The sequence below is a fragment of the Parasteatoda tepidariorum genome, chromosome 7 (assembly GCF_982258835.1).
Source record: "Parasteatoda tepidariorum strain Cologne lab strain chromosome 7, Ptep-v5.0, whole genome shotgun sequence".
In the NCBI taxonomy this organism is placed as follows: domain Eukaryota; kingdom Metazoa; phylum Arthropoda; class Arachnida; order Araneae; family Theridiidae; genus Parasteatoda; species Parasteatoda tepidariorum.
The window spans coordinates 67,477,431-67,496,552 of NC_141761.1; the positions used below are offsets into that span (position 1 = coordinate 67,477,431).

The 19,122-nt window shown below is 28.3% G+C and overlaps 1 protein-coding gene across 4 annotated transcripts in view; it reads left to right on the forward strand.

The window, feature by feature from the left end:
- LOC107455886 (uncharacterized) overlaps nt 1–3,361 on the forward strand; it is a 44,542-nt gene extending 41,181 nt beyond the window's left edge. For all 4 annotated transcript variants that reach the window (XM_043048062.3, XM_043048063.3, XM_016073608.4 and 1 more), the window contains one exon: nt 145–3,361. In XM_043048062.3, the coding sequence (XP_042903996.1) occupies nt 145–373 (229 nt within the window). In that variant the 3' untranslated portion in view covers nt 374–3,361. The remainder of the gene's footprint in view (nt 1–144) is intronic.
- Nucleotides 3,362–19,122: the final 15,761 nt, after the last annotated feature.

Sequence of the window (19,122 nt, forward strand, 5' to 3'; positions counted from 1 at the left end):
AAATATGGTAAAAAATGTAAGTCTTTAATATTTTATCTACACCATACTGATGATATAATAGGAGTGCTATTTTTGATATTTAATTTTTATAATTTATATTTTTCTAAAAGAGAGATAATTTGTTTCATGGTTTTAATTCACCAGGGCTGGAGGTCAATTACAATCACGTCTGTGCAAGGCAGTTCTCTTCCAAAGTTTTAAGGAAATTGCTGTTAAATTTGGAGTCGAACATCTCTCTAACCTTACCTACGGCGAAGCGAAAAGAGCAGCCAAGGATTTCCAAGCGGCCAAAGAAGTACTGTTTAACCGGTTCCAGCAATTGGGTCGTGGTACATGGATCCGCAAGCCAGAAGAAGAGGAAGAGTTCATGTAACTTTCTACCAAGATTCCTGCTATTTATGGTTATGTCTTTAAACTATTAGTCTTATATTAATAACTAATAGATGCAATGCAAATGTAATGCATATTAAAACTAATTTAAAAGTAACAGGTACCATAGGGCACTTAGCGTGCAATTTAAAGCAGATAAGCTCTCTCTTTTCTCTGTCAATTGCGGGTTATGATTTTGGCCTATCGCCAGAATTTTTTTTTTGTGCCATATGCGCCAGTGTTATGTTTTTAAATTTATTCTTGTTTTTAGGTAGATATAATTCTAGTAAGTCTTGTTTCAGAAAAAAAAAGAAAAGATCTTAATTTAGAATTCGGCTGAAGTTCTTAAAGTACCTAGCCTTCACAAGTTTTAAGGATCGAATCCTTCTATAGCTCTGTAGGCTTAAATTATTCTGCACGTCTTTCATTATACCAAAGAAAGTATCTTATTCGATTGCAGGGTTAGCGCTCAGCCTCTAGGTATATTTTACGAATAAAAATATCTGCAGGGCTCTTAAAACTATTTACTTTTGCTAGGTAGATTGTAGAATTCCAATGTTAATCTTTTTCCTAGTTGACAATTATTCTGCCTGAAATATATTTAATCCTTTCTATCTTAAAATTGTCTAAGAGCAATAGACTGGCTTCAAGGGACTGTTTTATTTACTAAGTGAATATCAAGCAAGGTTTTATCTTCAAAAGATTTTCCATATTAAAATCTCTATTTAAATTTTGCTTTATTTTTTATCTGTTTAGAGTTAAAGCTATGGTAAATGAATTAATTTTTTGGATTGAAATATGTTAAAATACTTAACTAAACTGCCAATCAAGAGCAGAAAGGTTCGAGACCACTTAAACTCCAGAAAATTGTCCAGATATATGCAACTTAATATATGCATTAAGCTGTGATAAAATTTTATCGGCATTTTAAATACTGTGCTAATGCGGAGATGCCAAAGGTTCTTAATCCATCTGATCTGGAACAGTTTTTTTTTTTTTTTTTTCATATGTTTTGTTTAAATTTAATGTACATCCATGTCAAAATGGAAGTGATGTACCCGTGTGTAGTGTGCAAACTTGTCAAAGTGGTTATAAATTTAATGTTGGTTTTTTCTTTTGTGTGTATTTACTTAACTGTCCTTTCTGTATAACTTAGAACTGCTTTATTGAAAGTGTGTAAATAGTCCAAAAAAAATGTGTCTGTACTTGTGTTGTCGTATGTGTATGTCGTAAAAAAAAATCTTAAAAGAAATCAGTGCAGCTTGCAAGGTTGTTACTGTTTTTCAGTGAGCCAGCGGACACGGAGGAAGCCTCTTTATCGATTGCTCTTGTAGATAAATTTCTTAGGCAGACTAGCATAATAAATGAGGTACTTTCAACTATTTGTAGAGAAGAAATATTGCTGCCTTCTCAGCTCCAAGATTTCTTGGGTTGAGGTGTCAGAGTGCTCACTGTTAAATGTTAGATTAACATTTAACTGTGATAATCATAAATATTTCCATACTACTGTTGAAGCATATATATGCAAATCTTTCTCAAATTTTTTCCATACACTGTTGAATCATAGACTTAACCAATTTTAACCTATTGGATTACCTCTACCAGAAACTGTTTTTTTTTTCCTTCTTTCACCCTCACATTTTGTTATAATTAGGGTGCACTTGTTAATAACTAAAAATAAAATGCCTTAAATTTAAAGAAATAACTTTAAAATTACCCTTAAAAAAGGAGGAAATAGCTTTGAGGTTGAATTTATGTATGGCAATTTAAAATAAGTATCTTTTTATTATCTACTGTGTAAATCCAACTTAACATACATACTTGCACATTAACATTTACAAATAACCTTATATTGTAGATTAAACCTTCAATAATATTTCTTAAAAGCTTTTTAATTTTCTTAAAATTCAAATTAAAATTATTTTGTAACATTTAATGTTTAAAAAATAATATAATATGAAAAATGTTATCATAATTAATAATATATGCTTTAAGCTTTTAAAATTGCTTTAAAGTGAGAAAATATATATATATATATATATATAAAAAGCGAAGTCAGCAACAGTTGCACCCTAATTTTATTAACTACATTCTGTTATACTTGTTAAATTTTCTATTATGTCATTGTAATTTTTGCATTTTGAAAGGAACTTTCAGATTCTAGATACCTCTCTATTTTTTCTAAGTTGCTGTATATTTTTGTTATATAGTACATTTTGTGATATTTCTTATTTTTCAAAGTGTTTTATATTTATTTGAGCTTTTGTCCCCGACTTAAGTGATGTCTCCCGTTACCATGAATCTTGTCCAAGTAATGATTTTAGTATTATTAATTTATCAGTAATTATTGTTCTCTCCTTTTTGCATTTATCATAAGCATTTGAAATTTGTTTGACATTTTAGTAATACTTATAAAAGAGGTTCATTGAAAATGTTTTTGTTATTACATGTTTTTAACGCACAGTTTTAGCTATTTAAATATTATTTGTGTGATTGTTTTTATGTTCAAATTAGTCTTCCAAAATTAATTTAATTTATTCTATAAATATAAAAGGATTTTAAATTATGTGATGCTTTTTATATTTATTGAGCATGGTGAAAATTAGTAATATTCTGTAATTTTGAGCAAAGTAAGTAAAATCTTATGTTTTCCTTATTAATCAGATTTTTAATAAGCTTTGTGTTTTATCAGAAAACATTTTTTTCTGTGCCATTACATAATTATATATAGAATGTTTCTATTTTGTTTCTAATTTAAAATTTTTCTTGATCAAATTGCACCCAAAATTCTCAATTAGCAACAATTTAAAATATCTTACAGCATTAGCAATTCTAGAAATTTTATCAATTTAAAATTTTACTGTACTTCTGTTAAGGACTAATTAGTATAAAATAATCTTGTAGATAATGCATTTGCCTAACAAAGTTGCAGAATAGTTTATTGTAGCAAATTTTGTAGTCTTTTTTAAATAAAGTATGTATTAAACTAGTACTTAGCATCTTTTCTGCTTCAAAACTTAAACATCTAACTCAACAGATTTGTTGAAAATGTTTAACAGATGCCTGGAGGTAAGGCTTTCTAGAGATCTAGGGGTGCAGAGAATATTTAGAATTTACAGGGAGTTTGATTTTATTACTAAAAGATGGAAGAAAATTGCTTTGTTTTATTAAAATCTGGAAAATATCCTATCATTAAATTGTCAGTAATCAGTTATTGAGATTCACCTTGAATGTAGTAAAATATTTCAAAATAAGTGTTTCATTGATAGACTTTTTTGTTTTTTTTTAAATGAAATCGACCTTCAAAAATAATTTTTGTTTCTTATCCAAAACAATCGTCTTAGTTTTATTTTATTTAAGAAACTTGTTTGCAACCATTGTCCATTATACTTTTAAATAATCTTAAGCCTGCAAACACTGAATGATACAAATACATTCATTTACCCATAAGCTAAAAACAAAGTAATACATATAAATTTTTCTCTCTAGTTATCTTTGAATTTTATTCGTATCGATTTTATTAGCTTCGAATAAATATCACTAATTTCCAGTTTCTTATTTTTTTTTCCAACTATCGTATTAAATTAGTTAATTCTCAGCACTGAATTTTTTAATCTGCATGCCCTTTCAACTTAGTGGATTTCTCTTTTTAGCGAACATCTCTGTCCCAAAGGTGTCCACGTGAAGGTTTAAATAAATTGAAATTCTGATTTATATCGTGTCTAAACTAGTTTATTTCAGTTAGATTATTTAGAAACTAATTTTTAAAACTATTATTTTTATGAACATTTTTAAGTTTATTATAATTCTGAATATGGTTGAGTCGAACATGAATGAGTTTTACTCGCAACTAGATACCGTGTCTTGAGACTAAAAAAAAAAACCGGGTAATGAAAATCTATCTGGGTTTTGGGAAAAATAACTCTTACATACCTTAGTTATATCACATAAAATACCTTTCCTATGTAATAAATACCGCCAGGATTTGTCCCAAAAGTAATGCCACTGATCTTCTTGTGAAGCGAATATTGGAATATGACAGAATTGTTGATGTCGGTGAAGGTCAGGAGTTTGTTTTCAGTTCAGGAGTATGCATAGCATTCGAGCATCTCGGACTATCCGAAGAGTAGGGTAGAGCATTTCCGTGCATCCTCATTCCCCCCCCATACAAACTAATATGTTAGAGTCGAGGGTTTCTCATCAAGTTTTGGTTAAAACTCTGCAACTACGCAGTAACTTTATTATGAAAATAAGTCTCTAGGGATGATTGTTTATAGGAATGGCAAGTCTTCCAGTGGCACAAGCCATTTTTTGAATGTTATGAAAAGGTTGTAACATCTTGATCATGATTTCTTCAAACTCAGTGAAAGAAACTTTACAATTTAATGAAGTAATAGACATTATCTTAGGTTACAACCAAAATTCAAGCTCTTATCTCTTGTTCAACAAAAGCACAAGTTCTGCTTGATAAAATTTTAAATACTAAGTTCCATCTCGTTCAAGCACTAAACCAGCTATCATACCACGGTTTCCGTTACAAGAGAGCATTTCATTCCACTTCCATTAATTTAGGCTCTAATTGTTGCAGAATAATTTCTCCCTTTCTTAGATTTTAAAAACATTTTACTTCTTAAATATTAGATCTGAAAAATATGCAGTTAAAATTTATGTATTCTTATTCATTTGCCAATTTACGTCCAATATCTACACCCGAAAACTTTCCAAAATACGTCTAATTATTGTAAAATATATCGGTATCATGATAGTCCAGGATGAACCAAAGCTTTCCTTTGAAGAGATTTTCAAGTATCCAATGCAATGATCCCTCTGAAACGAGCCGTATGACAGGGTGTAGATCATTGATTCCGAAACCATGAACAATCCCTTTTAAGTCTAGTGATCTTGATAAATTTTATAATTCCTGGTTCCCTAAAACATTTATAAATTTCTGTATTGTATCATCTTCTCCAACCATCATTTTCTTTTCTTCCTCTTAGAATAGCTCTTAAAATTTTTCACTTAAAAACAGCCAAATAGAACTTAACAGATCTTTCTGATGCCTTAGAGCAGTGTTTCCCAAACTTGTGACTTTTGTGTACCCTTTCTAAATTTTTCGTAACACTGTGTACCACTAATAAAAAAAATGAAAGTATTTTTTACTGTAAAAAAAATTACACAAAAGTTAAAAATCACAACTGGCTGTTGACACCACTAATTATTAACTGTTAACTCTGCAAAAAAATAGCCAATAGAAAAATACGTCATCGTAAATTTTCATGGCTAGCTTTGTTTTTAAATAACATTTTTTGAAATTTTCGTTTGTTGCAAGATATTTCGCATAAGAACGTGTACCCCCTCTAAACTGTTTCCGTACCCCTGGAGGTGCATGTACCACACTTTAGGAAACACTGCCTTAGAGCCAAAGATGGAAATAAGTCTAAAAAAGGTTTTGTAATACAAATATATATATATATATATATATATATATATATATATATATATATATATATATATATATATATATATATATATATATATATATATATATATATATATATGTAATAACAGGGCTCCAACCCTGTTATCAGTGTTGTATTTAGCTTGAAATAATTGCAGTCTTAAGCTATCATACGTTCTAAACAGGTTTATTTAAATGTTGGCTGGTATTGCTAACAGTTCACGTCCACACTCCCTATGGGAGGGGAATGGACAAGACTTTTGACAATTCCTGAACAGCTTATCAGGATCAAATCATGATGAAAAGGACACGCAAAACTATGCGTTCTTACGTTTTATACCAACACAGATTTGAGGTAAAAAGGCACCTTCGTACATTCCTTGTATCCTTACGCATTAAGGAAAATCATTTCTGCTTCCTTACATGGAATTGAAAAAGGGAACGATTCTAAAAATAACTCTTCCTTTGAAATATAAATCTATTTATATTTCAATGGTATGTTTTCAGCCTTGAATTCCTAAAATAGAATCTCTCTACGCTTATTCTTTAACAAAGACATTTTATGAAAACGAAAGAGATTTAATTCTTTTATTAATACAAAAGTATTTCCTTTTTGTATTATATATATATATATATATATATATATATATATATATATATATATATATATATATATATATATATATATATATATATATAAATGGAAAGCTTTTGCAACCATTTGAAAAATTCGAGAAACCTCCAAAGCAGTGAGAGATCTTGCAATGATGACATCATCAGCATAAGCTAAAATCGGAACAGACTTTAAGAAAATACTTCCTCTCAAGTTAACTCTAGAGTCCCTCAATACCTTTTCCAAGACTAATTTAAAAACCAGGCTTGAAAGTGAATTATCCTGACTCCATTTTGAACGGATAATTCATAAGTAATACGTTTTTAGATTGATAAGTAAACCATTTAAGGAATAACATGTTTAATTTCAATATTTGACGCAACTATTGAGCAACATTATGCAGGGTTCCCACAGATTATGGAAAACCTAGAAGTATCAAAGGAGTTTTATTTTGACTAAGTTGCATTTTTTTTTTTTACAAAAAGTTGGAAAATTTCTACATTGTACCTGGGAAGTAACCAGCCTTAGAATTGTCTATAACTGTAGTCAGTTATTGAGATTCGAATTAAATAATTCTAACATGTTATAATTATTTATTATAAAAATTTCTCATTTTAGTGAAACTTTTCAAAGTTCGCATCCTCATTCAAGGATATTTTTATGCTCACAAAATCTGACATTTGACAATACAATTAAAAGAAAAAAAAAAAAAAATCGAAGTTTTCCGATGAAAAATTGCATGGTATAGATAAAATATGGTCTGAATATTCATTGACATTTTCCAGATTTATAATTGAAAAAAATTAGGTTAGTTGAAGATTTTTGAGCTATTATCTTTTATTTAGTCTTTTATTTTAACCTTTGAGGGAAAATTGAATAAATAGCGTATGGCTTATAGCCTAAATATTCCCTACATTGAAATATTACGTAACTAAATTAGGAAAGTAAAACAATAAAATCAACAGATAAGAGCTCATTTTTCATAATATTTAAATTTCATCCATTATTTTGGGAAACATGAAATGTATCTATGAAATTCACATTTTTATCACCCATTTTGCTTAGTTAATCTGATTTTTCGGACAATAAAAACGGAAATTGGAAAGTGACATTAAAATCACTCCTAAACTCTTCAGTATTCTATAATTAGTTCTTTTCAAAGCAAATGGAAAATCTGCATTTATTTAAATTTGACTACAGCTTTAAAGATGAAGGGATTTAATTGTAAGCTAAATTATTCATAACGGAAGCATAATTGTTTTAAAGTCGAGCTTTTAATGCTTGAAAGCCATTACGTTTTCGACATTACTAATTATTGAACTAGTCAGAATTTTCTTAGAAAAGTACTTAAGACCTCTCTGTAGATTTTATCGTTATTAGGCACAGTATAAGATTAATGAGCGTGCAATTCGTAGAAATGCTATACAAGTATAATTTAATTTGTGTGATTCATTTCAAAGTGTATAAGTGAAATAATGGAATTAGGGGATTAAGATTTTATGTTCACTTATAAGGAAATACCGAGACTGTGCTATTCTCGTACTAAAGCTCGTAAACATTTTTCGACAAGCTTTGCAACATTTACAGCAATAGAGTAAAGCTAATAAGAGTAAGGTTACGACCGTCTGTTTACATCATTTTCAAATAGCAGATTTTATTGCCAAATGTGGTGATTTTTTAAAATAAGGTATAACTTATGTTGAATGTACTTTATTGGAATAGGACATTTGTACTAAATAATTATAAAATGTAAATCCATACTCACTATTCACATTTGATGGAAGCTGTTTGTTTATTAGTTTAAATAGAACTAAATAATCTTAACTCTTATTATTATCCGCAGTTCTTAGTTTTAAAATGTATTACAACTGTAATTTGGGAAAAATAGCTTGTCATAAAGTTTTAAGCAGAAAAAAAAATTCTCAAAAATCTATTCTCCATCACTGAAACACTGCTTCAGCATATACAATGCATAAAAAATAATTATTCTTCAAAGTCATTTTTTGTTTATCGTTTGCCACGAGATATTCGTGGACGAAAAAAAAGTTTGAGTCATTAAATTTGTAAAAATAATTATCGATAGTTTACGAGTGAGGCGGCATCGAACTCTGGTGAAATTTTTCGAAGTTTTTAAATCTATAATTATTTTTACTATATTTTTAATGGATGGAAGATTAGAAATGTGGTCTTGGGTAGGACTCATAGAGTTGATATAGTAGGTAGAGGAACCAAGTCCGCTTTATTCCTTCCGAAAAGACACGCCACAGATAGCAAGCAAAGAGTTACAATCACGTGATGGAAAGAGTGCAATACTTGGCGCAGTATCACAAATGTTGGCGCACTAAGTTTTTAAACAGCTTTATTTCGATATTACCGATGCGCAAATAATCGGAGCATTTGAAAGAGAGAAAAAAAATATTTTCGTTAATCATATTTCTTTAATATTATTAAATGGGTTTTTAAAACATGAGGAGTTTTTTTTTCTCTTAACAAATAATTTTTAATTAAAGTACTGCGTTTATTTAAAAAAATTCAGTAGTTCTCGTCTGTACCCTTAACACTATTCCTTAAAATTTATTCATTATATAAAAATAAAAAACGATGTTCTGCATCACTTATATTTATTTCTATATTCAGAAAATTTTTTTTTTAATGTTTTTATTGCAAAGACCTATTTAAAAAAAAAATTACTAATATATATTGTAATAACTATTGTTATTTTTTTAAAAAAAATAATAACTTCGATACAAAAATCAGGATTTTTTTTAAATCTACCAGGGCTTAAAATGTGAATTTGAAAATGTTGCCCTTCTTTTTTAATGAAACACAAGTTCGTTTAAAAAATTAATTTAATCTTTACGTTTTAAAAGTTTTATCACTGTTAGATAAAACAAATTGTAAAATTAAACAGATTGTCTGAAAAAAGTTCGATGCTTGGAAATAACGTTAATGTTGCAACACTTTTATCATTTTTATTTATGCTCACCAAGAGACTGCTCGAGAGGTAATATCAAATTTCGGGAAAAATAGCTTCGGGGAAAATAAAACCCGTTTTTAGTAGAACAGATTAGTTAGAAAACATATTTTTGATTAAATTTAATTACGTTTAGAATTTTATTTATATATTGAATACATTAAATTATTTATACAATAAAGATTATTTACATTATTAATTTAGAATTTTGACTTCTTTTTTTCCTGACACTTAAAATAGATATTTTCAAAAATAAACTGCTGTTGCATTTTAACTTAATACTCAACAATTTGTCTAAATATGAAAAAAAATATTTATTCTAATATAAAAGTTTTCAGCTCCGAATAGAGAAAAATATAAGATTAAAAGCATTAAACTAATCAAAGAAAATAATGAAAGAGTTTAACTAGAAATTTTACTTTGTATTTCATGTACAATCTAATTCCATAAATTACTAGGAAGTTTAAATTGTACACACAAAGAGACTAGTAGAAAAGCTTTTGAAATTTAAACAAAAAATACTTAAATAAAAGAGAAAGCAATTAGAATTTTTACTTTGTACTAAATGTAGATTGAAACTAATGACGAACTTATAATTAAAATATCTTACTTTTATTTGTGATAGAAATTGCAATTTATGCAACTTTTTATGAGGTAAATTTATGCAACTATTATAGGTCAATGTATATTTAATAATTTTTATGCAGAAAACCAGTATCTTAAAAAGTAGCAGTTAAAAATATTTTACTTTACAAATAAAAGAACCATAATCATTTTATGGACATTAAGAAAATTACAATGCCGATCCATAAAAAATGTAATTTTCTCAAAAATAGTAAGTGCATTTAAAACTATATCTTTTAGCCAGCTGCAAATTAAATATATACAATCTAGATAAAGGTAAAAACAGTTGAAATTTTACAAGAAAGGTTCACGATGCTAAATCTTTGCACCACAGCCAGCTGTTAGCCTTGGCCGTCTGAGCAGTTTATTCCATACCAATGCATAACATGCGCTAATTTACTGCACTAATTTACTCCTATACAACTTATCCACTTCTATGTTATGTTTTCTAAATTTGTTGCACTAAATCAAACTAATTCTACGCTTTAATATACTAGTAAAATAAAGTATTCCAATAAAGCAACTATTTTTAAATAAAAAGAAGATAAACAAGTACTTAATGATTATATTAAATATACCTTAATTTATTTTCTAAATAGTACATAATTTGTATTCATTTTATGTATAGTAACAGAATTATATAATTTTATTAAAAATTAACACTAAAACTACTATACACTATTTTATATTTAAATACTAAAAATATTTCATAGAATTTAATTACTCATCAAACATATAAGAATATACAAATAATTTGGTTTTTAAGCATTCCTATGTAATTTAAAAAACACAACTTCTTATGTACCATATTTTTTATTTAAATATATATATTTAAAGGAAACATTTTAGAACAAGATAAATATTGGGTTTTAGTAATCAAGAGGTAAAGATATACAAAATCTTCAGAATATACAGAAATGATATCGACATTTAAAGAGAACTAAAACAAAACCGAAAGTTTACTCAACTGTTCCTTGGCGCTAAAGTATCTCGCCAAGGATGCCAACAAAGCTTTGCAGCTATTTCAGCTAAAAATAGAATATATATTGAAATATACTTAAACATTATAAGTTTAAAGTTTAAGAAACAATAAAAACTTATGTTAAATGCAAAAAAAGTGAGCAAAAACGAGCGTAATTGATTATTAAAGCAAATAAAATATGATTATCAGAGCATGACTGAGTATCGGAAAATTTTTAAAATCAATTTTAAAATAGAAAAAGTGAAAAAAAATGTCGCCCTTTCTTGTAAAAAGTTATCGGACAGTCCCTAGAAAACTTCTCCGTGCAGCAAAATGCTCAGGACTTTTGTACCATTCTTATTTCTGAATTAAAAAGACAGACAGTTAATTGCATCAGACGATCGCAATGCTAAACGAATGGACGGGAATCGAAGCGGTCTCAGTGAACGGCAGGTTTGGGCTACAGTCACGTGACTTTATCTTGTCCACGGGTCGGGGGTTATTCTACTCTCTCTACCCAGTATTTCAACTCTATGGTAGGACTGGGCTATAAATCGATATATCGCGACATATCGATTTAACGCCTATATCGGCAAACCGATACAGCAACTTTCATTCCAAGCGATGCATCTGAAATCTGATTTAAGCCGTCGAGTGAAGAAGACGATATAACGATATAGCGATATAGCGATACGCGCAAGGACTTTCTCTTACGTTCCGATGCCAACTCGCGCTGTGGAAGACGATATTGTTTCGTTATGTTGAGACGGCCTTGACTGATGAGCGGTAGAATCAGAATCACTTTTGAGACTTTATATCGTTATATCACATGTTCGTTTTTGCACCTTCGCGATTTTAAATCGTTTCTTGTAGATTATTTTCAATGGGATTAACTTCGTGATCGCCGTCGTAACCTTGTTCTGAACGCAATCTATTATTGAAAAGAATTTATAAAGAAAAGTTTCTTCATTAATTAGATAAGTTTTTTATTTATTTTCTGACAAAACTTTTTTTATATTTTTAAATGTGAAAATTATCGGAAATCTAATTTAAGGCACCCATAAGGAATTAAATTACAAAGTAAATAAATTTGTTAGGTTATTTTTTTACTTTCTTTTAATTTATTAAAAACCTTTCGGATAAAACTTCTAATAATTTAATGGGCTTCTATTACTGATTTTAAATTTATAAATCTTGAGTTGTTTTTATTTTTAGAAATAAAGTTAAAACAAAACTTATTTTTTGGACATAAGTCAATAAACTTTATTTGTTCAAAAGAATTTGAAAAGTTTGCGAATTTTATTCATTTCTTATTTTTTTTATCAATTACTACTTCGTTTTATTAGAGAGTAAAATCATTATTTTTTTTTAATTTTCGTTTTATATTATTAGTTAATTAGCTAAATATATTACCGAATATCACAATTCTTTTGTTTCTATTTTTAAGAATTTAATTAAGAAACTTTGCCTTACTTTGTTTTTCGTTCGTTCATTATTTAATTTAATTTAATTATTTATATGAAATAATAATAAAAATAGTGTTTAAGAAGCATTTTTTTTCTAAAATTTATTTAGCTCTTTGTTTTAAGCATACAAATAATTTTTTAACGAACTTATTTTTTAAATTTTGTTCCTATGCTGTTAGGTAAATATATTGATAAATTTCACTTTTATTTATTTTTTTATTTTTAAACTAAGAAATCTTTTGTTATTTGCGTGATCATTTTTAGAAAATATAACAAAACTTGTGTTTACTTCTTTATTAAGAATTTGAACATTACGATCGAACTTAATAATTCTGTAATTATTTACGCATAATAGTACAAGCAAATATTGATTTGTTAAAAAAAGTTTCTTTTTTTTTAAAAAAAAAAAAATATTTTTAACACTTTGTTTTAAGTGTATAATGAATTTCTTAACAAACTTTTTTTTTAATTTTTTAAATTTTCTTTCAATAATTTCAGCTAGATATCTTTATAAAATTCCCTTTTTATTTTTAAACTGAGAAATCTTTCAGAGAACGAAAATTTTAAGAAATTATTACAATTCTTATGTTTACTTTTTAGTTTAAAATTCGAACATTTTTAATTTTAAACTTCGGCTTTTAGTCAATCTAACTTTTATTTTAATTAAAATATATTTTGAAATTTTAAAATCAGCTTTTGTTTAATAACAATATTTTTTTTCATTAAGGGTGTTTTAAGGGTTAACTTAAATTAAGACTGCTTATACCTTATAAACGATAAAGAAGTGCAAATATTTCATTCTGTATCTACACACATTTTTTCAATAAATATTTTAAGTAAGATTTGTACATCTTAGTCAATTTATTTAATATCTTTCTTTAGCAAAACATATATATTTTCAAATTTATAAATTGATTTAAATCAATATGCGTATGAAGTCTTGATAGAAATCTGACTTTCTGTGCCTTAAAGTAAATGAAATTCAAAAATACTATATCGCGATACATCGCTATATCGCGATGCAAAACTGACGATATATCACGATATATAATTTCTAATATTGCCCAGTCCTAGTCTTGGGAAATAAAGGAAGTCGAACTAAGAGATACTGGTTAGTGAGCCAAGCTAGTTTTTATTTTCAATTTTGATTTTAAAAGTTTTGCAGAAAAAAAATTTAAAGGATTTTTATGTTCTTTCGGATTGAATTTTTTCCTAATGGGGTTCCCGCAAGTGACGTAGTGTAGGTATCTCGATCCTGATTGGTTCTTGAAGCGTGGCACTTGCTTATGTTAAGGGTCCTCTAGAGTGGCGGCTGAACTGTCAACCATTTGCTAGTTACGTAGTATTAACATTAACGTTAGAATATGAAACCCATTTAGATACTTAAAATTATTGATATGGTATGGGTAATTGTGCAGCAATGAATTGGACAAACAGTTTAAAAAAAGGCTTTCTAATGTTACGATTTCAATCAGATTTTGAAAAAAGAAGAAATGGAAAATAAATTGCAGAAGATATAACTGACAGCTTGGAATTGGAGCTCGCTTTTGTGAGGAAAATACTAATTTATTTATACATTATCGAATTTATTTACTTAGATAATGCAGCATATAAACGATCCTAAGTTGTTAGAATTTGTTTTTGAATGCTTATTTTTGTCTGCTTCTTAAAAAATAAATAAGCGAATAACTTTTCTAGGTTACTTGAATTGTTCAGTTCTAACTACATATCAAATATAAGAATTTTCATTAAAAATTGCATTTATAAAGTAAATATTTATTTAAAATATGACCTTTAAACAACATTTAATAATTTATTTAACAATTTTGAGTGTTTGTGTTTTATATAAAACCAAGTAAATAGAGGCAAAAGATTGACTGAATAAGTATTGGCCGAACTTATCTCAGAACAGCCAAATTTTTATTAATTTTTAAGTATTTCCCTTTGTTTTGTAAAAAATAAGCATTTACCTGTTTCTGATTGTATTTACATAACTGCATACTGAAATATATAAACAAATAATAAAAGTAAAAGATGTAGACGAGAAATAATTATATTTCAACAAATTTGATGTGCTATATGGCGTTTTTAATTAAAGTTAATTAATATTCCAACTTATGTGGAGAAACTTAGTTCAACTTTAAACGCCATTTTGCTTATAAACGATCAGCTGAAGCTAACTTCATAGGTTATATGTGTGGGCATCTGTTATCTTCTTTTTGAAGTGCAAGTATCCAATTACTACTTTTCTTATCAATAAAATCTATATTTATTAACTTCTCTTTTTAGAAGATTATAAGCGATATTAATACGAAATATAGCGGGGAACATTACATGCAGTACTATAAAAAATGGCATAAAGTTTTAAATATGCCCCTAGTTACTTTGTTTTTCTTCATTTAATATATGTATATACAGTTCAGTTGCATTAATCTGACTACCACCTACTTTCGACGTCAATGTGAAATAATCTATCACAAAAGGCAGGCTGTAGGACATGGTAGTGGAGCGTGTCCGAGGGAATCGGAGAACGCTGTTATTAAGGTTAATCTCGGTTATTAGGCTGCAACATAAAAGATTAGATCGAACACAAGTATTTATTAAATATGACAGAGGAAGAAAAACGTATATATATATATATATATATTTAAAGTAAAGAATAGTCAGTGCATGTTTAAACGAATCTATTATTCTCGGTTGAACTCGGCTTCTAGAAGTTAAGACGGAACACAATTATTAATTAAACATAAAGTATGACAAAAAAAAACTTATTTTTTTAAAGTAAAAATCAGTCAGAGCACGCTTTTGCGAATCTACTCTCGGTTGAATTCGGTTATTAGACTGAAATCTAGAAGTTTAGACGTAACACAAGTATTTATTAAACATAATAGCATGACAGAGAAAGAAGAACGTTTTTTTCGTAAGGGAGTAAAGAACAGTCGGAGTAAAGAACAGTCAGTGTGTGTGTATGTGAATTTACAATTCTTGGTTCTCGATTGCAATTGTTTGCAATCATTGGCGTAATGAAGTAACGGGGCGATATACCCGACTTCTAAAAGGATATGTTTTTTGCCTTTTGGGCCAAGGGGTGAAGCATTTCCGAACCGACTAATTTAGTAAACTGTTCAGGGGCGGATCCAGAAATTTTTCCTGGCAGGGGGTTATAGACTCAGATTCTTTCCCCCCACACACAATAAATTTTTTTTATGAAAAAAAAAATTTTTTTAAATATTTTTTTTTGAAAACGAAAAAAAAAACTGGGGTTTTTAATGCTAGACTTCTCATTTATCTTTTTCATAATGAACAATGCATAAATAATTCAAATATTCAACATCTTTAAATGATAAAAGTGATGCGTTTTTTAGAAACAAATCTGTCAATGATTTTTTCAACATCTAAATCAATTTCTCGACCTGTTGAAGCGCGCTTCAACATTATTAGTGTTTACAATGAAACTATGACGAATTTCGTTTTAATCTTTTGGATTATGATTCTTGAAACAGTGAAGAACGTAATTAGATGGAAAAAAAATCGATTTTTCCGACCTACCTAGGTGTACATGCCCCCTTAAATAATTTTTAAAATATTTTATTTCTTTTGTCAACTATTAAAAAAATTTTTTTTCAATTTGGGAGGGGGGGGGGGTTCATGACCCCTATGACCTCCCCGCTGGATCCGCCACTGAAACTGTTCGCATGTCACGGCGGTTAAAGCAAAGAATATATACTTTAACCAAAGAATACTAATATACTTTAACCAAGGAATATATATTCTTTGGTCAAAGTATACCGTGCATGGCAAAATGCACCCTATCCACAATCAGTGACATGGAAAATGTGGTGCATCGCAGGACATAAATGACGACGTAAATGAGGTGAACGATGGTTGCAGAGATGCGTTTGGGCAAATAGACGCACTACCGTTGAGAAACGGACTGCCCAGATGAAAATTCATCTGGAAAATTGCGGATAATGAAATCTTCATTCTCGAGCAAATGTTAATAAACTACACTGCTGTCTGTAAGATATTAATAAGTGTAACTGAAGAAGTATACAAAAAATTTTTTAGATTATTTTGAAGACTTTAAATTTGAAGAAATTTTTTGGTCCGAATTGTCATGTTTCAAAAGAATCACCCACATATATATATATATATATATATATATAAATATATATATATATATATATATATATATATATATATATATATATATATATATATATATATATATATATATATATATATATATATATATATATATATATATATATATATATATATATATATATATATATATATATATTCAGTCCCAATTTTTCGGAATAATTTGTAGCAAGGGTAATAAAAGGGATTTGCGAGTGCTGCCTCTCATAAATCAACAAATTAGCATTATAAAATATATTAATTTCTCTAATTATTATTTTTGAAAAATTACGTGTGTGTATGCGTTTTTTTCATAATGATAAATGTCTTTATAGTACGCGTTTTGATCAATCTAATAATGTAAAATTACTGGGGTGGGCAACAAATAATAAGAACTAAAATTATCATTACTGTTGAATACTTTGTAGCAGAAAAGAAAATTTAAATTTTTAAAAAAAATTGTATAGTTGAAAGTGCCAATTCAGTATAATAATAACTAAGCTTAAAAAGGTATGTAATAACTAATAACTTAATAATGTGAAGTCATTAGAAAATTTAGCAACTAATGTAAAGTAGCAGTTCTGGACTTAGGTGCCAATTTACAGAAATTCAATTAGCGTGGTTGATGAAATTTAAATATTCTAAAACGTGTTTTAATAAATTAAATATTGAGAAGGACTATGAATTGTCAATTTAACGGTAAAAAATGCAGCGAGGCAAAAAATCGGTACATAATAATTACCGTTGTTGTTGTTGACGGGGTATGTATTGTTGTATGTTTAGGCAGAAGGGGTGCGATTGTTCTTGTTTCATCCACAGATCGTAATTTTGACCTAAATCAGAGAACGATCGATCTCCAAATCAGTACCCTGTAACGTATTTCTCAACAAACATACAGACAAACGTGATTATAAACAAAGACAATTTATAACGTAACAAAAATAAAAAAGCACACAAATTTTCATTCATGATTCTATAGAAGAGAGGAGAGGATCTCCTACGACTTACTCGCTTAAAATTCACTGACTGACTGACTATTACGCATGCGCAGTTCGTTTCTGTTCAGTTGTGGTTAGGGAGATATTACAACCCCCAGAGGTATTGATTTATTATGGGAACATGGAGGACTTTTGCGACTCGACAGATTTAACGTGCATCAGTCTCTTTAGTACACGGGGAGTCTTCGGTCGGCGGGGTTCGAACCCACGAACTCTCGGACATGAACCCAGCGCCTTAACGACCAGGCTATCCCGGCTACTAACTTAATTACTATCTTAATAATATAATTTTCATTTAAGGGGTACAATTTATAACTGAGCTAAAACAGGCATTCGCCGAGAATAATTATAAATGGCATTAGTACTTATTTGCTAGAATAACAACTTGATCACACAGATCCTTTAATATACTTCTTTTTATGTATTTTTTTATCCGAGCAACGCCGATTTCAATAGCAAGTAACAGAAGTACGTGAAAAGAAAGTAATCAGATTCTTTGAAATAATTTTTAATGCCACATGAGTTGAGAAATAATGACATGAAACAGTAATGGGATCAGGATAACAAACGCATTTTCTATATTTTATTTATAGTTCATAAATTAAACTAGAGCTTTTTTTTCCATATGATTGCCATCTCTTACTAAAAGAATATTTTTTTATCTTTTATACAGCGTTTGTATGTCAGGAAAACCTACTGCATTATTTGAACAAAGATTTCTAAAAAGAAAGAAGCAATAAGCATCATTAAGTTTTATTCGATATTGAACTCTGATATTTTTGTGAATATCAAATTATGCCATTAGTCATCATAGTTTCAGAATCAAGAATAGAAGGGATTTAACGAATAAGGTTTTCGAAATAAACGACTATCGTTGTTAATGACTCAACATTTCTACAAAATAAGATTTTATTTCTCTCTTGATGTGTTTTTTTGATTGATTATTATAGTGAACAGAGCTTCAGAATTTGGATTTTTAAAATTTCAGCATTTTTTTAATTTTAAAATTAATCTTTTCTTAATTATATTTCATAAACGATATTCATTATATCATAACTTATGTAAGGAAAATTATGAAATCTATTCATTTACAATAAAATGTTTAAATTTATTGTAAATGAAGATACATTTACAATATTCTTACGAATTTGTTAATATTTGAATAATTTTGTGAAATGAACAGTTTAATTAGAAAATTTGTAAACAAGTCGTATAATTCTGACGTAATTTTGAGAGAAAATTACGCCCAATATATGTTTCTTATAGAAGACTCGGTTTGGTGACATTTTTGTCGATTTGGCTATAATTTTGGTGACTTGGCTGTACTTGGCGACCAGCTTAACGACAAAATGATAGTTCTGGATGAGTTTCAAAGCGATAGGACCAATATTTATGATATTATGTGAAGTTTTATAAATATGTTGAAGGTATTATGTTATGATATTATTTGAAGTGTTTTTATCGAAAGTCGGAAGCCGGTATAAATAGGAGTGAGTCTCGCAGAGTAGTAGAGAGA